We start from the raw sequence: 23,125 nt of genomic DNA, 5'->3' as shown, positions 1-23,125 counted from the left end.
CTGCTTTTTTTTTTGTGCTATTCACCAATCATATTTTACTCAAACAAAAGCCCTGCATAATTTTGAATACCTCTTTTAGGTTTCCCCTTAACCTTCTCCACTCTAAGAAAAACAATCACAGTTTCTCCAATCTCTCTACATAACCCCATATCAATGGTGTCATCCTGGTAAACCTCTTCTGTGTGCTCTTGGCTTCGTTCCTAAAGTGTGGTGCCTAGAATTTTTCTCATCCCTTGAATTTAGAAGCTTGTATAAATTAGAAAGAAAGTGTTTCAGTATTCAAGAAGAATTCAATTTCTTACTCTAGAAGACAGTGACAACAGAATTCTGAAATCAAATGCTTCATTTGCTTGATTTTTTTAAACATTGAGATCAGGAGGAAGCAAGAGATTTATAATTCCTCAAGTAAATTGAAGATATTTTTTCAGGATTATATGAGATGGGCATGGACAAGTCAAGGCATCATTTAGTTCTGTAATTGGCCGCTAATAAAAATAATCAGGAGTTGATTGAGAACATTCGCTTAAATAGATGGACAAGAATGGGCTAAGTGAATGGGCAAGAACATGGTAGATGGAATATAATGTGAATAAGTGTGAAGTTATTCACTTTGGTAGAAAAATCAGAAAGGCAGAGTATTTATTAAATGGTGAGAAGTTGGGAAGTGTTGATGTCCAAAGGGACCTGGATGTCCTTGTTCATGAGTCACTGAAAGCTAGCAGGCAGCTGCAGCAAGTAATTAGGAAGGCAAATAGTATGTTGACCTTCATCGCAAAGGGATTTGAGTAGAATAAAGATGTCTTGCAGCAATTATATAGTGCCTTGGTGAAACTGCACCTGGAATATTGTACAGTTTTGGTCCCCTTATCTAAAGAAGGATATACTTACCATAGAGGGAGTGCAGCGCAGGTTCGCCAGACTAATCCCTGGGATGGCAAGATTGCCTAGTGAGGAAAGATTGAGGAAACTGGGCCTGTATTCTCTAGAGTTTTGAAGAATGAGGGGTGATCTTATTGAAGCTTACAAAATTCTTACAAAGCATGACAGGATAGATGTAGATAGGATGTTTCTCCTGGCTGGTGAGTCTAGAACCAGAGGGTAGGCCATTTAAAATTGAGGCGAGGAGGAATTTCTTCACTGAGCCGGTGGTGAATCTTTGGAATTCTCTACTGTGGGAAGCTCAGTCATTGAGCATGCTCAAGACAGAAAGAGATAGATTTCTGGATACTAATAACATCAAGGGATATGGGGATAGCGCGGGAAATTGGCGTTGAGATAGATGATCAACCATGATCTAACTGAATGGTGGAGCAGGTTCGACAGGCCAAATGGCCACTCATGCTCCTATGTTCCTAAATATATTATTGTTGTTCCTCCCCAAATACATCACTTCATACTTATCCACATTAATTTTCATTAGACACCTGTCCACTTTGTCAATTTGAAAGTCATTATATAACATTAACTGCACTACTTTTATCAGCCCTCTGTTACTTCATCAGAGAAATCATGTCAGTAAGACACAATTTGCTGATGACAAATCCATGCTAGCTGTCCCTTATGAACCCATGATGCAAAGCTGGATGGGAGGGTGAGCTGTGAGGAGGATGCAGAGATGCTTTAGTGTGATTTGGACAAGCTGTGTGAATGGGCAAATGCATGGCAGATGCAGTATAATGTGGATAAATGTGAGGTTATCCACTTTGGTAGAAAAACAGGAAGGCAGATTATTATCTGAATGGCTATAAATTGAGAGAGGGGAATGTGCAACGAGACCTGGGTGTCCTCGTACACCAGTCGCTGAAGATAAGCATGCAGATGCAGCAGGCGGTAAAGAAGGCAAATGATATGTTGGCTTTCATAGCGAGAGGATTCGAGTACAGGAGCAGGGATGTCTTGCTGCAATTATACAGGGCCTTAGTGAGACCACACCTAGAATATTGTGTGCAGTTTTGGTCTCCTTATTTGAGGAAAGATGTTTTTGCTATAGAGGGAGTGCAGCGAAGGTTTACCAGACTGATTCCTGGGATGGTGGGACTGACATATGAGGAGAGATTGAATCGGATAGGATTATATTTGCTGGAGTTCAGAAGTATGAGGGGGGATCTCATAGAAACCTATACAATTCTAACAGGACTAGACAGGGTAGATGCAGGAAGGGTGTTCCCGATGGTGGGGGAGTCCATAACCAGGGGTCACAGTCTGAGGATACAGGGTAGACCATTTAGGACTGAGCTGAGGAGAAATTTCTTCACCCAGAGAATGGTGAGCCTGTAGAATTCGCTACCATAGAAAGTAGTTGAGGCCAAAACATTGTATGTTTTCAAGAAGGAGTTAGATATAGCTCGTAGAGCAAAAGGGATCAAAGGATAGGGGGAGAAAGCGAGAGCAGGCTATTGAGTTGGATGATCAGCCATGATCATAATGAATGGTGGAGCAGGCTCAAAGGACCAAATGGCCTACTCCAGCTCCTATTTTCTATGTTTCTATGTTTCTAACCCATGCTTCCTTTTGTGAGAATTAATTTTGCCCTTGATGATGGTCTCTTAACAGTATTTCCACCATTGGCATAGACTGATTGACCTGTAGTTACCAAGATTATCCACTTTCCCTTTTTTGAACAGGGGTATAGTATTTGAAATCCTCCAATTCTCTGGCACCACTCTAATATCCAAGTAGGATTGAAAGATTACGTTCAGAAGCATCTTCTATCTCTACCCTTGCTTCCCTTAACAATCTAGGATGCATTCCATCTGGACTGGGTGACTTGTTAACTGAGTGATGCCAACTTATTTAGTGTGTTTTTCTATCTATTTTTATCCTATCCAATATCTCTACTCCACATGTCCCCCTCCACCACCACCATGTCTACTGTAACATTAACTTCATCATTTGTGAAGACAGATATATCCACTACCCCAGTCATGTCTTGTCAAGAACATTCCTTTGTTATATCCCTAATTGGACTTGACTTTTCTTTAATTGTCCTTTTACTGATTAAATTTTCATAAAAGATGTTTGTGTTTCCTTTTATGTTACCATCTAATCTTTCCTTAAACTCTCTTTTTGGCCTGGTTTTTGATTGTATTCTGTATCTGACATTTGTCATAAACCTTTTTTTTCTGTTTTATTCTAACCTCTATTTCTTTGCATCTAGGAAGCTTTAGTTTTGAATGGCCTCTATTTCCTCACTCTAGGAATATGCTTGATTTGTACTCAAATTATCTTCACCTTGCCATTGCCAATTTAATTTTTTTTTGGCCAACCTTCTTTTCCAGTCCAGTTATTCTAGAACTCGTCTCAAATCAGTTGGTTTTTCACCATTGCTTTTCTTTGTCCCTTTCTGTAATTACTTTAGACCTAATTATATTATGATCACTATTACCCAGAAGTTCCTCACTGAAACACACTTCATTTGCCCCAATTCATTGTGTAGAACTAGATCCAGCATTGCTTCCTTCCTCCTTGGTCTGTCTCCTGTACACAGTTTATGGATTCTTCACCCATCTTGTCCTTTACATGGTTTTTTCCCCAGGCTATATTAAGGTAATTGAAGCCCCTACAATTATGGCTCTATTACTTTTACCTTTCTCTGAAACTTGCATACATATTTGCTCCTCTAGCTCCTTCTTGCCACTTGTGGGTCGGTAATAACCACCAGCAATGTAACAGCTGCTTTTCTGTTCTGTAACTCGACGCAAATAGATTCAGTCTTTGAGCCCTCAAAAGTATTGTCCATGTATAGAGCTGTGGTATTATGATTGACTAATACTGCCAACCACTGCCACCCCCAACCCCATGCACACTCTTTTTTTCCTTTTCGCTCCTTCTGGAATATATTGTAACCAGAAATGTTTAGTTACCATTCATGTCCATGTTTAAGCCAGGTCTCCATTACGGTCACTATATCATAACTACATAACAACTTCTGCCTGCAGCTTATCCTCCTTACTTGTAACACTCCTCATATTAACATTGATGAAATGCATTTCATCACCATGTTAGGCTGCTTTGTTTTTTTCTTCCAACTAATTTCTGTTCTTTCTACACTATTTTTTATTCTATTGCTGTTTGTCACACTTTGTTTTCTATATATCTTGTCTCTCCTCTCTGTTACTATGTTCTACCCTCTACCCTCTATCAAATTAGTTTAACCCCTCTTCCACAACACTGATTAACCTCCCAGTGATGACATTGATTCCAGCCCTGTTTAGGTGAAACCCATCCAGCTTGTATAGGTCCATCCCATCACAGAATGGATCCCAATATAGTTTTTATTTTAGAGTGAGTTCCAAGAATTTAAGTTAATCCTTTTAAGAAAATGAATTTACTCCAGGGCAGACAGGATCATATAAGATTTTAGACAGAGTATCTGAAACCAGCATCCTGTCGACAATGAAAGATAAATTGACATTCCAACCATTATTAACATTCATTGCCACAACAATCATCTTATACATTTGAACTCATTGCAGGCCATTGCTAACTTCAGCTTGTGGACCCGGCCTCAAAGGGTTTGCTTAAATTAAAATAACCCACCAAAGTGGGGGTAAGGTTATATGCTCTTCACTTTGTATCATTACAAAAATAAAAATTGCATAATCTGAACTAAGAGACTCTGATCATACCTGTTGCCCTATATGTTTCACCTTGCTGGGGAATAAAACAGTTTAATGATTCAATCAAGCTTTCTCTCAGTACCCTATATGCATGCAAAAGATGTATTTAATCTGGATCTTCAGCAGATGCTTTTTTTGAATTCCCAATTTATGCTATCATATAAATAGTTATATGGTAATATGAGTAAACTCCCAAAGAAGTAATGTACTTATACCACTCAAGGTACCATTGAACCCAAGTTCATATTCAAATTAATATATCAATCTGAAACTGCTGCTGATAAATAACATGGAGGACCATGTGCACACATCAGTTTTTGAAAGTTCCTGAAGTTGCACTTGATTACTCTACCTTCTCAGGTGCTGAATTTAATGGCCATTAGGTGAGCAGTAGACAGAGTGATTGATTTTCATAGTCAGGCATCATTACCATTCTGCCAGCAAGCTGCGTCCATCTTTGGAGCAGAAAATCCAAAAGCTCCACCATACATAAAAACATAAGAACTAGGAGCAGAAGTAGGCAATTCAGCCCCTCGAGCCTGCCCTGCCATTCAATACAATCATGGCTGATCTCATTTCAGCCTCAACTCCAATTTCCCGCCCTCTCCCCATAATCTTTCAACCCATTACTAATTAAAAATCTGTCTATCTCCTCCTTTAAATTTATTCAGTGTCCACTGCACTCTGAGGTAGTGAATTCCACAGATTCACGACTCTTTGAGAAAAGTAATTCCTCCTCATCTCTGATTTAAATCTACCACCCCTTAGCCTAAAACTATGGCCTCTTGTTCTAGAATGTCCCACAAGGGATCCACTCCATGCCTATTTTGTCTATCCCCTTTAGCATCTTATATACCTCAGTTAGATCTCCTCTCATCCTTCTAAACTCTAGCGAGTATAGGCCTAAACTGTTCAATCTCTCCTCATAAGACAAGCCCCACATCTCTGGAACCAATCTATAGTGAACCTCCTCTGAACCGCCTCCAATGCAACTACATCCTTCCTCAAGTAAAGGGACCAAAACTGCGCACAGTACTCCCGGTGCAGTCTCACCAATGCCTTGTACAGTTGCAACAACACTTCCCTATTTTTATATTCTATTCCTTTAGCAATAAATGCCAAAATTCCATTTGCCTTCCTTATTACCTGCTGTACCTGCATATAGCTTTCAGCAATTCATGCATGAGGACACCCAGATCCCTTTGCACTGAAGCATTCTGAAGTTTCTCTCCATTTAAATAATAAGTTGCCTTTTTATTCTTCTGACCAAAATGGATAACCTCACACTTATCCACATTAAACTCCATCTGCCAAGTTTTGGCCCATTCACCTAGCCTGTGCATATCCATTTGTAAATTTCTTATTTCTTCATTATAACTTATTTCCCATCTATTTTGGTGTCATCTGCAAATTTAGCTATAGTACCTTCTATCCCTGAATCCAAGTCATTAATATAGATTGTAAATAATTGGGGCCCAAGGACCGAACCCTGTGGCATCCCACTAGTTACAGCTTGCCATCCAGAAAAAGACCCATTTATCCCGACTCTCTGCTTTCTGTTGGTTAGCCAATCCTCTAACCAAACTAATATATTACCCCTAACTCTGTGTGATCTTATCTTGTGTATTAAACTTTTGTGCAGCACCTTATCAAAGGCCTTCTGGAAGTCCAGATATACTACATCTACAGGATCCCCATTATCCACTTTGCTTGTCACATCTTTAAAGAACCCTAACAAATTAGTTAAACACGATTTACTCTTCATAAAACCATACTGACTCTGATGGATTGCATTTTGACTTTCCAAATGCCCATTACTTCTTTCAACCATGGGCTATCTCAGGAGAGGGCCACTGGGATAAATCTCTGGGGACACAGGAGGACCATTGTTTATAAGTTTTTCTGATAGGCTGTAGCCATTCCTCAAAGGACACATGTTTACATGGGGCAGTGAGGTTTATGCCTATTTTCACCAGTCAAAATGCCAACAACCCAGACAGGGCAGTAAGTACTGACCTGTTATTTTGATCATACTACCATCCCATTCCTACCAGGCAGATGGGATAAAAATTGGCCAACCAGTTTTACAAATTGACGCAACAGCCTTGCAGGCCCACAGGAAATCAGTAGTGAAATAAAATAACTATCATCACAGGTTCCACACTTTCTTTGCTGTGGAGATACCCAGATCAATCTGAGAGAGCAGAATTGACAGCCAGATGTTACTTGTTGATGAATTATCAGGTGCCTTCATTAATATAAATGCATGTGATAGATAACTCACATAAATAGACCATACAAACATTTCAATCACAATTAAATTGAAAATATATACTTTGTTATTCCTCCTTTGAAATTAAAAAAACTCTCAAAGTATAATTCTGTGAGGTGCAAAATGGTCAATTGAAAGTTTCCAAGATTTTGAAAAATATATTTCTAAATTATGTCTACAGCTACTTATCTAAGGAAATAATTGTTATGTAAGTGTCTATTTTGTAAAGCAAATACTACCGCCATATGTAATTCTGACAAGGTTTATCTAGTACCTGAACTGATCCTGGTTATCTCGTATGTTTTTCAAACAGTTCAGCATTGAATATATACAAGCTTTCCAAAAGCTGTAAATATTTCTATGTGGACTGTGTTTCTAGCTGACTGTTAATAAATTTCAGTTGCCCATGGTTTACAAAGTGGTTTCAGCCCCAAAAGGACAGAGTGATGTGATCCCTGTTAATCTTTGTTATGAAACCTTTGATATTTTGTTGTTGTACAGGGATTAGATAGTTTGGGCACAAAATTAAGATCAGTCGCCCTGTTGTTTGGGCAACACTGCGCCATTCGGGGATCAAAATGGCATCTGATGCACTCACAAACACTTCTGTCGTAAATTGCACTGGACATTATCTTGGTAAAGGACTTACACGAAGTGTCCTTTATCCAGGTTTGAAGCCAATGTTAGTCTATTTGCATATGAGGGGCCAAACAGTCTGGGCTATGCTGCAATGTTGGTTTGCCACAAGGCAGCCAGTGCCAGTGCTGATTGCCTCTGAGAAAACTAACGCTGAACATCACAGAAATAGATAAAAGTACTCATCATAATCATCGCCACTCCTGATCCTGAAATCTCAAACTTCACACCCGACTCTGACCTCCAGGTCGCCCATCCTGATTTCCCACCAGCCCCAGCCTCCACCCCCCAACAATGATCCCAATGTCTGCAACCTTCCTACCCAAACCCTTATCAGTACTCCTGACCAATATTCACAATTTATTTTTGTTGTGCGTGTCCTATTCATTTAAGTGCACAAGCTGTTTAATTTTTTTTGCGCAGCCTCACATGTGATACCTCAAAGGGGCTGACTTGTACTTGACTTCTTGAATTTCCAGGTTGCTGCATGGCTGCGAAGCTTAGCTTTGCTCCTGACTCCCTCACAGTACTCCCAAGTACTGTGATCACCCTACCCAATCTCCCCACCAAACGCCTAACATGGACTCCGAGGCCCAAACCTTTCCTCCTCCAATCCTCCACAATTCAACCCAATTACTTGCCTGGATCTCAAAGCACAAGCCATTATGATGAGATCTGAGATCCAAATTCAGCAGTAGATACATCAACTCCAGAATAATGTATACCTGGATGTAAACTTAACTCTGACTCCAGCAAAGCTCTGAGTAAAACTATTTACTATTTGCTTGTATTGATTGGAATACTAATCTCAGCATTCAATTATGCTGCTTAGAATACTCTGCATGAGACACAATCAATCACTGAATAATAGCAGAACATTTCAAAATCTAATAAGTTGGGTATAAGATGTATTGTTGATGTTCTTTTTATTTTGTTTCAGTTGACTTGGTGATTAATTGATATGCATAATTGTCTTCATTATAAACTTCTGACTTGAGTTGAGCATTTCTTGGCAAAGATAATTATACACTGAAATACTAATTTGTGAAGACCGATGTAACAGATGGAAAGGAGTGGAGGATAAGGAGGGTGCTGAGGGCTGGCAATAGAGGAATATTCCATCAGGCTTGCTAAGTGTTTTTCAATAGCACATGCAATGGGTGGGATTTTCTGGCCCCTTCTGTCAGCGGGATCTTCTGGTCCTGCTGAAGTCAATGGAGATTTGAATGGCTTGCCGCGTCCACCATGAGGGAACCCACCATGTTGAACCAAGAATACTTTAAAAATTAAGGAAAGAATGGAATAGGTGACTGAATATTGCAGCATAAAGTGGAGTTAGTAAAAGATTTTGAAAACTAGGTAGAAAATGAATCAATTAAAAAGGAAATGAATTAATAAGGAGAATTTCAAAGTGAAATACAGAAAAGGAAAAAACATTCTAGAAGTACAAAATTAATATAATAATTTAACTAAAATGGTACAGTGAACGGCAAATTATCCTTTGAGACCTGGGTTCAAACCTAGTACAAACAAATGTCACTCATGTCTCTTTCTCTCCTTTCTGAAACAAGTTTATTGAATCTTTTGCCGTTCTGATAAGCACAAAAATTGGCAACTATTTTCTTCCATTCCAGAAGTGAGATTGCTGATGGTGTTCACATTGCAAATATATGACGGAGGTGCGCCTGCCATTAATTAACAGGCCGGTTAAGGCTCTTGAGCCACCAATTGTATTTGATTTTACGCAGTCCGTGTGATTTTCAGGGTGTTGCACTGACACAGCGGGCAGGTGGGTAGGCCACATTTTCAAAAACCTCATCCACAGGCAGGATAAGAAGAATGAGTGGGCTCGCAAATGTGAGTTGTTAGTACTTTAGATTATAACTTACTGCTGCTTACTTGTGTGAAAAGGACAACTTCAATTCTCTTCAGAGCTGCTTTGGCAGAAATAACAGGCTTCAGTTCAAGACTCTGGAGGAGTTATAACACTTGGGGCCTTCCAAGTATCAGACAGCCTTCCCTTACCCTGGTAATGGGGATTGTGCTCTCTGCTGAAGGCACCTCTTCTGAGGAGGAAGAGAGGGTCAAAAGGGGGATGAGGCCAGGTATCCCTATTCAGCTACTTGAAATATCTGTACATATTATGAAATGACAGACATTCTATTCATTGAAAATTTTCAGGAGTCATTTTAATATGTGAAAGTGCCTTTGAATATGTTCTCTGGAATGGTTAATCTAACCTGAAAAGGAAAAGTTACCTCTGTCAGCTTGGCTCAATTGCGAACATGTCCTAAGTCAAAATATTGTTGGACTTCAGCTTCAGACAAGGTGTTAAATATATATCACTCCAGTAGGCAAAGTTTCATCAAATTAGATGTTCAACTGTGGTAGGGATTAAAGATCCCATTACACGATTTGGTGAAAAGCAGTAACTGCTTGCAACAATTTATCATTAAATGGTACCTTTATTAAACTAAATGGTTCCAAAGTACTTCACAATTAGGTGCCAGGCTTGAGAATGCTTTCAGGTAGCATTAGGAGACAAAATGGTCAGAGCAGTTACTGGTACACAATGGACAGGTGAACTGCTCTACCAACTAGGCTATATAGATGAAAATTTATCCCTAGAATTCAAAATAACAAAGGTAGGTGATAATAAAAGAGAATATGGCATTTTCAAAGTGCTAATTTTTCAAGATGATATCCTGAGAAGTTTACAGCTTTTGATATGTGTGGTGTTTTTCTTCTATCACCAAACATATCGGCTAGAATTTTACATTCGGCATGCGGGGGCGGGCCCGACACGCTGGAACGTAAAATAACGTGCGATGACGTCGGGTGTGCGTCTTGATGTCACTGCGCACCATCGCGATATTTCGGTAGGCAGGCGCACTATGAGGACGGAGGCACGCCCGCCATTAATTAACGGGCCAGTTAAGGCTTGTATTTGATTTTATGCAGCCCGTGTGATTTTCAGGGTGTTGCACTGACACAACGGGCAAGCGGGTAGGCCACATTTTCAAAAACCTCATCCATGGGCAGGATAAGAAGAATGAGTGGGCTCGCTAATGTGAGTTGTTAGCACTTTAGATTATAACTTACTGTTGCTTGCTTGTGTGAAAAGGACAACTTCAATTCTCTTCAGAGCTGCTTTGACAGAAATAACAGGCTTCAGTTCAGGACTCTGGAGGAGTCAAAACACTTGGTGCCTTCCAGGTATCAGACAGCCTTCCCTTACCCTGGTAATGGGGATTGTGGTCTCCGCTGAAGGTACCTCCTCTGAGGAGGAAGAAAGGGCCAGAAGGGGGAGGAGGCCAGGTGTCTCTATTCAGCTTCCAGGGGAGCGACCTTTTGGGAGGAGAGGCACAGGTACAAAGGGCGCAGGGTCAACAGGTAGTCCAAGGCGGACGGGGCGGCAGAAGGCACCACTATCCTGCTGCCAGGGTTTACAGGCGGCGATGCAGCTACCTCAATATGTTGGAAGTGCAATGCAATGCTGAAGGAGGCTCCGCCTCTCAAGGGAGACCGTGAACTCCACCTGTCAGACGATCGGTCCTGAGATCAGCTCCAACAGTATGGGTGGACACCTCATGCCACTGGCGCTGAAGGTCACGACTGCCTTCAACTTCTATGTCTCCAGCTCTTTCCAGGGGTTGGTGGGTGATCTTTGTGGAGTCTCCCAATCAGCTGTCTACAGTTGTGTCAAGCTGGTGACAGACGTTCTGTTCAGGTGTGCATTGACTTTCATTCACTACCGCATGGACGAGGCCAGCCAGGCAGAGCGAGCCAGAGACTTTGCAGTGATTGCTGGGTTTGCCCGCATCCAGGGGTCAATAGACTGCACACACGTGGCCATCAAGGTGCCAGCGGGTGAGCTGGATGCCTTCATCAACAGGAAGGGATTCCACTCCATGAACGTGCAGATAATGTGCAACGATAGGATGCAGATTCTGCAAGTCTGTGCAAGATACTCAGGCAGATCCCATGATGCCTACATCCTCAGACACCCCCAGGTGCCGAGGCTCTTCAGTGCTCCAGCTCGGCTGGATGGCTGGCTGCTGGGTGACAAGGGCTATCCCCTCAAAAGGTGGCTCATGATGCCTCTCCACCATCCAAGAACGGAGGCTGAGCAGTGATACAAGAGGAGCCACACCTCCACAAGGGCTGTGGTAGAGAGAACCATTGGTCTTCTCAAGATGCGCTTCTGATGCCTGGACCTATCAGGGGGCGTCTGCAATACGCCCCAGATCGTGTGTCGCTGATAGTGGTTGCATGCTGCGCTCTCCACAATCCAGCACTGAAAAGGCGGGGGGACGCAGTGGATGAAGAAGATGTTGAAGCAGCAGCTCTGGCAGCAGACGATGAGTCCAGTAGTGAGTCCGAGGACGTGCACGCTCAGGAGAATGCTGAGGGGGTAGACACTGACCTGGGCAACCTCCAGGGTGACAGGGATACCCAGGAAGCTTTGATCAAACGCTTCTTCAGCTAGCCTACCAAAGATGAACCACCACTACATGCCAGGGCTGCAGGCTCCATGCTCAATACCTGACAGGAACATTTGCTTGGTCAACAACATGCACTATGTGCCATTTCAATAAAGTTCAATGATAAATAAGTCACTGATAACATCATGGGTTCCCCTTCACCTGCAGAACTAATGAAGCACCCAGAGGCTTGTTGAGCACAAACACATTTACTGGTGTGGTGCTTGGTATACATAAAACAAATTAAATGGAAAGGTATTCTCCATCACACCTACTAATAACCAACTTAAAAGTGGGGCAAAAAAAATCACCAGTGATAAGCCCGTGTTGTTTGTGGGTGCTATGTCTGGCACCGGCATTGGAGACAGCCTGCTAACTCTGCTGTCCTGTTGGCCTTGATGACCTTGGCGGGCGTCCTCTGGCCCGTGGAGTCTGTGCTGGCCCCGCCTGGGAGGGAGCAGCCAGTGGCATGTCTGGCATCTCCCCAGTTGCTGCAGCCTCATCGGATGCCACCATCACTGGCAGAGGGGCGGAGGAGCTGCTGCCGTCATCCGGAGCGCCCAGAGAGGGGCCACAGAGACAACAAGCAGCTTGTACGCCAATGTGAGGTCGCTTTGGACCTCCCTGCTCACCATTGATGGATGGGCACTGAGCTGGGATAATGGGTGCCCAATCCATCTCCCACACTGACACTGACCACCTGAGGTCATTGCTGGTGTTGAGGGCTTGCAGATCCGAGCACATCCCCAGGAAGCCCTGATTGTTCTCCTGGAGGAACCTCTCCATGAGAGTCGTCACTCTCTCCATGGGGGAGGCAGTGTGCTTGGCCATGAGGGTCATTGCATTGCCATGCTCTGCATGGACTCCTCCACAACGGAGATCATGGCACGCATTCCCTCATGTATCTCCGCCAGATCCCCCCGCACACCCTGCTGGACTTCCAGCGTCTGCTGCCTCAGGGACGACTCCAGAGGCTCATCATCAGCCACCGACTGAGCGTGTTCCTGGTCCCCAGCATTCCTCCGACTGCCGGTGCCCTGGGCACTCTCTGCCTCTGCCTGCACCTCAAGCGAGAGTGAAGTGCCCTCACCGCTGTGCACTGAGATACTAGCTGCCGATCTAATGCCCACCGAGGTGCTGGTATCTGCGCTGATGCCTGCCTGGCTGAGAGGGTGTGACGCTGGTGTGTTTATATCTTCTGTGTCCTCTAGGGTGAGCGGCGGGTCATCAGGCTCCTGACCCTGATGGGCTTCTGGTGGAGCCTGAAAGGAAGAACAAGGGCATGTCATTAGTTATTACACTGAAGTTATTACACTGTTACTGTGCATGCCTGGCACCCGGATCAGGGTGTCCTTGTCTTTCCATTATCAATGTGGATCCCATGTTTGAGACTCACATCAATATACAGACAACAGTGAAATGGTTACTTTGACACACATTCTGACCTCAGTGCACTGCACTCTTACCTCCCTGTGGCACCCCAACCTCACCGCGGCCAGTTGACCTAGGCGCATGGCGCCTTTCCAGCTCCAGTACCTCCTGCTCGTATCTGGACAAGATTAGAAGGTGGGGCCATCCTCTGCCAGGCTGCAACCTTTCAGCATTGCTGTGGGCTGTCTTCTCTTGAAAGAACAGAGGAGCATTGATTAGTCCACCCTGTACTTGCAGCTCCATTGCAGCCTGGCCAACCCCACCTGAGGAAAACCTCTCAGGGCTCAGCCGATTCATGACCCTGGAGCCGCAAGACACTCATTTCAAGTAGCCAAGTCTCACCTCCTTGCCCAGATGCTGCCTCATTGACATTTGCCACTCACACACTAAGAACTCTGAGGCCCGGGGGGGCTGCTCCTAACTTCTGTGCTAAGTGACCTATGCCAACACGGTACTCACCCTTCCTGATTGCAGGAGATCATTGAAGTGCTTACAGCACTGCACCCATGTGCGCCTCACCACATCATGGGAGCTCACCCTGGTTGCCACCTCCTCGCAGACATTTTTGGTGAGTTGGGGCGGGGCCTCCTCCTCCCATCCCTGAGGACAAGTATATCTGTGCGTGCTGTCACCTCCTCTGGGAGGGCAGCGAGACACTCGTTGGAAAACCTTGGGGCCAACTGCCTCGCCCCGCCCTCCCGCCTGCCGTGTTCAGCGTTGACATTCTGCATGACAATGGTCCTCCGAGTTAATGGCAACCTTCACATGGCTGCCTGCGCTGTTTGTGAATAGGCTGCCAGGTCGCCATTGGGCCTGGTGGAGATTGAACTCCCGCCCCTGCCCGCCCCTTCACGCTGATGCTGGAGTTGTGAATTATGCTGGGAGGACCTTAATGGCGGTGCGGACCTAATCGCGGGTTGGCGGTCGGGTTCCCGACTGCTCGCACCGAGCCTGTCCAACCTATGTAAAATCCTGGCCCCAGTATTCACCATGAATTTCCAGGATGTTGTTGTGTTCAGAAATTCATAATTCAAAAATGTTATGGTTTTGCAACAATTGTTCTCTATTTAGGGGAGGTAATGTGAACAACAGGAATAGAGGCTGGTGCACACCGGAAATTCCATTAATCTGTTGCTGGTATTTTAAAACAAGTTTATTTTAAGCTGAAGTGTCACACTAATTCCCACTCAATCCTTATCTGTATGCCTCACACATCATGTATCTCTGCTAACAGGCAAGAGAATAAAATACAATCGTGCATCACCAGGAGTAACATCAGTAGCCGAAAATATGGCATGGAGATGCAGCATCAAAAATATAATCCTTTAACGGTTCATAGCTTCAGGTTATCTCTGCTTCTATACAGTTTTTTTGCTATATAAAGTTCATTATGTGATGCAGAAAAAACATTATCATCCTACTAATAAAGCTACCCAGGACATACAGAAGTTTAACGAGTTGTGCCATTGAAATGACATGGGAAGCTCACAATATATTTTTAGCGTAATGTCACACAATTCTGTCATTCAGAGACAGCTCAGCATTGGCAAAGGGAAACAGGCATTGTTAAAGCAAGTTATCTTTCGGAAGTGTTCCATCGGTTAAGAGAATTATGTATAATGTTTATAAAGAATATCACATTAAATTATCTGCTGTATAATATTGTGTATATGGTTTTAGTAAATAATATATAGGTGGGAATTACAAATTTTGGTGTCATATATGAGTCTTTAATACAATTTCAATGTTTGAGACTTTGTGTCCAAAAATGAAGAAGTTGTGCATTGCTGATGCACAATGAATTATCAGTCATATTCATGTTCAAGAAATATGCCCAGAGTGGAAGCTTAAAAATTACCATGAACAATGTTATCAATTGACTGTGTCATGCTCCAGTATATTATGAACTTTCAGACAATACTTCAAAATTTTGAAAAACAGTCTGTTAAAATGGCCACTGCAAACCATGTAGATTTTGGCAGTATCAACTCCAGACAGTTTTGAAACTCAAGAGAATACTGAATTAAATATGAATATTCACAGCCATCTGGGAAAGTCACACATCCCTTTGTTTAAGGATGGAACAACAAAAGGACTATAGTATTTCATCCGACTCATCTTTCTGGTTCATCATGGACAAGGGACACATTGAAATTCAATGTATGTTAGACAAGTGTAAATGGGTCCCCATCAACCTCCCTTTTATTATGATGGTCTCTCATCCAAATCCAGACTGGGTAAATTTCAAAGTGTCAGATAACAACACAGGATGTTTATCGACCTGACAAACTATCTTATTTGGAAAAGGACTTTGGACTTGTAACAGGTCACATAGGTAAGACAGCCATATTTGTTGCCTGCTTTTAAAACAGCAAAAATCAGTTCTTCAATGACAGAGAAACCACCAGAAAACCACCAAACCATTTGCAATTAACTAAGAGCCAAAGTAATAAGCAACAATACCTTGAAAGTTGGAGAAGGACGCTCCCCAACCTGTTCCAACTTCAAGTTCACCTAAGAACCAACCTCCTGGAAATTCAGCTACAAGAAGACTCACAGTTTATTGAGAATCCTCTGCTTACAAGACCTTTACTTCAATTAAAAGCATTAACTCATCTAAGAAACTACAGGCCTGCCATGAAAGAGAGACTGAGACAGTTATCCTTTATAATTGTATTTCTTCTTCTGTATCTAATTTTTGTGTGTGATAGTGTAGGTGAGTCGAGTGAGTGCGACATCACACTTTTAAACCTCTGGGGCAAATGTGTGATAATAAATAACCAGCTTTATTTTAAAACTTACAAAAAATAATAATGTGGGTTCTTTATTTGACGATAACACTATGTACAGATAATGTTCACTGGGAGACTGTGAGCGACATCTTATCTCTACCCTGTTGCTTGTCGACTGCCTACCAGTCCTGGGACTAATAGATCACATCCTATTGATGCGTGTAATGATTGACAGCAGTTTAAGATACACTCCTTAAATGTACATTTCATCATATCACAACATCCTCCTTTTTTCTAAACTAAATGTTTGCCCTTAAAGAATCAACTATGTACATGAAAGTGAAACAAAATAACATTATGTCAGGATGTACTTTAACACAGAACAATAAATTTATAGTCTCTGAACTATTTTGGCAGTTGACCTATTCACCCAGCTTTAGTTATGGTGATCTTTGCTGGAAGTCGCTGTACATTTTCAGAATGCTGGTTAGGGATGCTTTGTTTTTGTTGCAACTTAGACTGTGTTTTCGTCACAATAGGATTACTCAATGTTTCTGGTTGTAGTACTGTCCTGATTTGGTATCTGTTTCATCATGCCATCATGCCATTTGGTGTTTGTGCTTAATATGATCTTAGGCTGACGATTTCTGTTGGATTTCAGGTGCCATCAGTTGGATGTTATACTTGAACTTTCTGACTGATGTTCAGGCTGTGTAATGCGTTACCCGCATGCCGATCATGGGAATCTTCCATCTTCCCTGTTTTTCGATTAGTGCACATGGTACTCCAGGGAATACTGATGAGTGATGACTGGGGAGGTTTGTCCACACTTTTCTGCTGAATAGTAATTCCATTCTGCTCCACAGTGGAATGAAGTCTGAAATTTCAGAATGGAAATACATATTCAGTTCAAACAGTGTCATACAGCCTGTTGACTGATGATCTGCATTGCAGAGTTAGGTGATCTTCTCCCAATGTAAGCATAGGGAGATCACCTATGGCTCTTCTTGTGGTCTCTGTTCCTCATCATGGCCTTAATGTGCCATGGATGGTGACCAAGGACAGGTCCATGCATGCTATGAGGCCTGCGATCACTGGACCCATAGTGTCTACAACATAAAATATCTGGGGTGACCAGAGTGAGATCTTGTAGCGAGTGCAATGGATCTCGGGGATGGAATCTCCGAGCCTACATGGTGAGTTTGGTTCTGGTTGGTTGCATCATTGGTTGTCACTCCTGAGGACACATACATTTCAGTGTATGAAGTGGAAGGATGTTTGCACCTGCAGTAGTATCCAGTTTTGCATATAGGTTATGCTGATCCTGCATCCATGGGCACTTAATCTGGATGGTGGCAAAGGCTTCCATTGGTACCACTATGCCAATATATTCTTTGATGTTCACCATGCTGAATGTTGGCTCACTTCATGTGTCGATGGTCTGGTCATCTTCATAATCTGACCGTATAGCTTGGCTAGACATTTTGTGGATCTTGTCTTGGTGCTGTTTGGTACATGTTCTTGGTTGTTTGCAATGCATCTGTCTGGCCTCTGGTTGTGGCTTTTCATGATGTTGAACCACTTGTTTTGACCTTTGTTTTCTGCATTGGCGCTTCCAATATCCTCTGGTACCACATGCCTTGTATTCATTGTTAAAAGCTGGGCAGTTCCTGTGTGGATGAATGAGGCCACACCACCCATATTGCTTACTAGGTTTGCCTACATTGGCTATCATGCCAATGGTGGATGAATTACACGTAGCCTGTAGACTCTGTCTACCCATTAGTATGGCTTTGTACTTGCAACCATTTTGTAACAGTGCTTCCATGGTATAAACTTTGGTTTGGGCCAAGATTCTTTTTGGAACGCTTCCATTGGGGAAGATGGGGGTGGCCTTTCAACAGCTGCAGGACTAGGGCCTGCTTCAGGAAGGGGGAGAAGTGGCCTCAGGCAAGGGAAGAGGCTGCAAGGCAAGGGCTGTACTGGGGAAGGGGGGGGATCGCAAGGTGTGTGTTGATGTGCACGTTGATCTGTGCAAGTGGCCTCAAGATGGTGAGGGCTGAGGAGGCAGTCTCCAGAGGAGATGAGGTCAGATGGAGATGTGAGGATGTGTGTGAGAGTGAGTGGTGATGTCCCTTGAGCTGACAGTGAGTGAGATGCCAGTGAATGTGTGATGGCCTTGTGAGTGTTTGAGTTTAGAGTGATGAGATGGTTGCCTTATCCTGGCAGCACAAATGAGATCATTCATCCGTTTTCTGCACTGGTTGGCCGACCTCTTGTGTGCAGCATTGGCACTGACCACCTTTGCCACTGCCTCCCAAGCTGGAGCGGTGAGACTGATGGACCTCCTGTGGCCAGAGCAGGGATAGAGGACATTGTGGCGGGCGCCACAACGTACAGAAGGTGTCCCAGGAATGCATTACTGAATCAGGGGGCCTGCACGCTTCTTGGCTTTTGAGGACACGTCTTCACTGGTGCCCTCCTGGGCTGCAAGCATTGAGAAGTGTGCGTGCAGCTACAGTTTAAATATGGCACCCTGCGTGAAGCAGTAGCAAGACAATGGCGTGGCAGGTAAATTGCAGGCCGCCCGCCAGCGAGATGGCGAGTTTCCTGTGGCTGCATAATTAACGAGACGGGAATGGAACAATATGATACAAAATACCGCCATTGCAACCAGTGAGTAAAACAACATTTTCCCTGCCCACAACCACACTTTGTGCAAATCTGGGATGATTCTGCCCATGAATTCCAGACAGTATATTCTGAAGTTGAGCTTCACTCGTAATTGATCTTCAAGTGCTGGCCATATGTTTTCTCTATTTTTAAGATGGTTAATGAACAGACATGACCTGTTCAGCCTGTGGAGGCCTTTATTGCCAATAGCAATATTAATTTTAATGGCTTTTTTATCTGGTTCTGAATTATTGAGGTCCAGAAAACCTAACTCAATGATGTTATCAGAACAAAGTAAATTCAGGTAGATTTGTTGCTTTCTAATGGAATGTTGGAAATTTTTTGGTCATCTGTTAGCTTATTGCTGGATTTTTAATGCTATCTGGAGCTTTTGACAGCTGTCAGGTTTCCTCCAGCTTTTTTTAGCTCTGAGTTGCCATACCTTTGGTGGCCACTGCTTTAGCTGATATTAGATAATAATCTTGACTGCAATGGTGGCACTATTGAGCACTCTGATTTTTCTTGGTTTAACTCAAGGCTCTGACAATGCAGCTGTGTTTTGGGCAGGAAAATGGCTGCAGACTTCAAAAATGAAAGCAAACAGTGGAAAAAAAAGGTTTCTTCACGCTTCTTCCAGCTGTCAGGAGCTGCTATTGGATAGATTCTTCTTCCCAGCCCAGCCTTCAATATTTAGCTTCAACAGTAATGAATTCTCCCATCTGTAGAGTTCAACTTAAAGTGAAACCATCTGCAGTCTGCTGTTTAATTTCTGTTCCTGCTTAAACTTTGCAGCAGTTAGACTTTTACTAATTAAGCTCTCCCAGATTTCAACAATCTTGCCGGGACATGATGCCTGCTGGCTGGAGTGAGAAGCGATCCCAGGATGGAGGTATGGTGTGTAGAATCCCTAAAAAGCTGCAGAATCCTTGCACATGGTGGGCAGAATATTACGCTTGGCATGCGGGCATGCGCCTGACACGCCCGAGCATAAAATGATGCACGATGAAGTCGGGCATGCGTCCTGACATCATCATTCAGTCTCGCGATATTTCATTTGGCGGGCGCACAATGGTGTCGGCTGTGCGCCCGCCGATAATTAAAAGGCCTATTAACAACCTAATTAAATTCAAATTTACGTTGTCCGTCCAACCTAATGGTTGGCGGCAGGAGAAAAGGCCAAGCGGTGTTTACATTTTTTAGGAAACTTCACCCACAAGCGGGATGAGGTTTCCTAAAGCAAATAAACATTAAATAAAAACTTTATTTTTGAATTAAAAACATGTCCCAGCTCACATGACAGAGTCACATGAGGGGGCATGTTTTATTAAATTTTTCTTTTTTTTTACACAGTGCTTCAATCTCCCTTTTAAGCACTCTTTCTTACGCATGCGTGAACTACGGGCTAGGCCCGGCTCTCCCTCCGCCCCCTGCCCACACAGGCAGTGCTCAGTGCTGCCGCTCGCGGTCCACGCAGGGCGGGCCTTACTTGGCCCGCCTGCATGAAATTGCAATGCGGAGCCAAACGCGGGCAGCAGTCAGCTTCCTGACCGCCCCCACCAAGCACCTCTGCCAAGGGCAAAATCCTGCCTGGAGAGCCTTGATAGTTATTTTACTTTCGCACCAGATCTTTTCTGTTGGATGTGAAGGGGTTGAGGCTTGTTTTCTGCTCAGTCAAAACCTTTAAGACCTTGCTGCCACAGTGCCACCATGTTATATTCATCTTCTTAAATGTACCAAACATACACAAGGATTGGTGAAACAATAATGTGGGTTCTTTATTTGAAGATAAGACGATATACACAATGTTCAGTGGGAAACTGTGAGACACATCTAATCTCTACCCTGCTGCTTGCTGATAGTCTACAAGTCATGTAACTGATACATCACATACTGTCGAGGTGTGTAATGGTTGACAGTATTTTAAGATACTCTTAAAAGTACATGTCATCATATCACAACACTCACTGCTACTTTAACAAGCATTAGGTAATATTGCACACATTAATTTCCAGTGTGAAAGGATTGTTTAAAATGCTCATAAAGCACAATATAAATTGCAGTCAGAGACAAAACCAAAGGTGCTAGAATTCTGATGGTGGAAGTGAGATGGAACGGACCTAAGAGCAACCAAGGCCCAAGATGGTGATCCTGTCCTCCCGTAAAGGGATGAGATGCATCAGTGGCATCCACTTCAAGGCCTGAGGTGCCCAGCTGTGGCTCAGTGGGTAGCACCCTCACCTTGAGTCAGAAGATTGTATGTTAAAGCCCCACTCCTGAGATTTAAGGCCATAATCTATCTTAACACTCCCGACTGTCAGTGCTGAGGGAGTGCTGTACTGTTGGAGACTCCATCTTTTAGATGATACTGAGGCCCTGTCTGCTCTTTCAAGTGAACATAGAAGATCAAGTTCACCTCTGTGTCCTGTGCCAATATTTATCCCTAAATCTATTTCATTAAAACAGATTTTTTGGCCATTATTACATTGCCATTTGTTGGTAGCCTGCTGTGTGCAAATTGGCTGCTGTGTTTCTAACATTAATTACAACAGTGATCACACTTCAAAAATACCTCATAGGCTGTGAAGTCCTTTTGGGATGTCCTGAGGTCATGAAAGGAATGATAAGAATACAAGTCATTCTTTAACTTATTTTCTTTCCAGGCCCTTCCCAGAATTAAAAAAGGGTCTTTAGCTCTGAAGTGGACTGTCCTGCCATCTTAAAAAAAATCAATCCTCTTCAAGCTCAATTATCTCCCCTTGCTAAGCTTTTGGGATGTTTCAAAAAGTATCAGTAAGATTCATGGCAGCCCCCGGCTGGTAAGTGTTCCACGGAGGACTCATGGAGGTCTGTAGGGTGGAATTCCTGGAGTAGTCTGGACAGTCATCTTTCACATTGGCAGGGGGCAGTGTAAGATCTATGTCTCCTCACCTGAAAATAGCTGCAGAGGGAAAAAACGGGAAAAATCCTGGCAGGACTGGGTTTTGCCTCAAGTTCCAACCAGTGGCAGCCAATTTTCCTGCTCTCCATTTTTGATACAGCCTGAAATTCTGACTTCACAGTCTCTACCTCAATCAACTGCAAGTTCACAAATTGTAGCTGAATTGAAATAAGCACAAATCATTTTAAGCCAAATTTACATTATTTATTTATCCAACAGAATACAGCAATTGACAGTGAGAAATCAATTATGGGTTCTATATCAGCTGAGGCAAAAATGTCAATAATTTCAGTAAATTGTATAATTTATAGAAGTGTTAAACTGCAAGATCATAATGATTCCCATATAGGACAATGTGCACAAAAATTATTTCAGTAATACATTATATCTGCAATACTCTCTTCTGCAGAGCTTTGTCATTAAGTAATTCTGCTTTGGTTATGTAACAAATGTTCTGAAGTAATTTGATGCTTGTAGAAGGAACTGATAAGAGAAAAGCAAGACTGAGCAAGAAAAATAAAACAAAAGATAAATAAAGAAAGAGACCAACAACAAATAATCCTAATTTATTCCAGAATCCCAATTTTAAACATGAAACTGGGCCTGTGAAACTTTAGTCCCCCAAGAAATCTGATTATGTCACAAAAGTTCCATGATGTAATGGTAATATAAACCCACAAGTGACCAACATTTGCAAAACATCCATAGATACATGTAGCTTCTTAACATTATATAATGATATGTAAACACTATGAACAGATTGTGTGATTAAATGCACTGTATACTTGGGTAGTCATGACCTTACTATTTCTGTTTCTTTTTCTATAATTGGATTCTAATGTGTGCCTAAAAAAGCCGTGCTTGTTTCTTCAATTCATTTCTTTTCCACAATGCCAGTCGATCGAACTCTCCAAGTGTCATTCCAAACACTCGGTAGAAATCTTCTGGAGATAAGTGACGCTGCGAAGAAACAAAGAGAGCCTATAAACATGAGCGTAATTGTAATAAAGTCTGCATATTGTTTTAATGCTGCAATTAGCTGCTGCATGCACTGAGGATTGCACTTACAGCTTTCCTGACACACTGAATGGTGCATTTACCTATTAAAGCATTCAAAGGGGTGTAGCTTTATCAATGCTGTCCTAACATAGTATGTGCCTTACTGGGATGTATTGCACACTTTGTCGTGTGTGTGTTGTGATAACTTATATAATTAACATATTTGAAAGTAGGGAGGTGCCTCAGACATTAAATTTGATCCTAATCTATTCCATCTTTAATAAATCAGTTGTTCATTCTTGCTCTGAACTGCATAGCACCAGTATTGTGGAAATTTTTGT

The 23,125-nt window shown here is 42.7% G+C and overlaps 1 protein-coding gene across 9 annotated transcripts in view; it reads right to left on the bottom strand.

Annotated features, from left to right (window-relative positions):
- Positions 1 to 21,967: 21,967 nt before the first annotated feature.
- Positions 21,968 to 23,125, bottom strand: part of ablim3 (actin binding LIM protein family, member 3) — a 335,178-nt gene continuing 334,020 nt past the window's right edge. For all 9 annotated transcript variants that reach the window (XM_078550582.1, XM_078550574.1, XM_078550577.1 and 6 more), the window contains one exon: positions 21,968 to 22,745. In XM_078550582.1, coding sequence (XP_078406708.1) covers positions 22,632 to 22,745 — 114 coding nt within the window. In that variant the 3' untranslated portion in view covers positions 21,968 to 22,631. The remainder of the gene's footprint in view (positions 22,746 to 23,125) is intronic.

The sequence above is a fragment of the Cetorhinus maximus genome, chromosome 10 (genome assembly GCF_964194155.1).
Source record: "Cetorhinus maximus chromosome 10, sCetMax3.hap1.1, whole genome shotgun sequence".
Lineage (NCBI taxonomy): Eukaryota > Metazoa > Chordata > Chondrichthyes > Lamniformes > Cetorhinidae > Cetorhinus > Cetorhinus maximus.
Note: the sequence above shows the minus strand (reverse complement) of the source record. Positions and strands in the feature narration are given on the sequence as shown.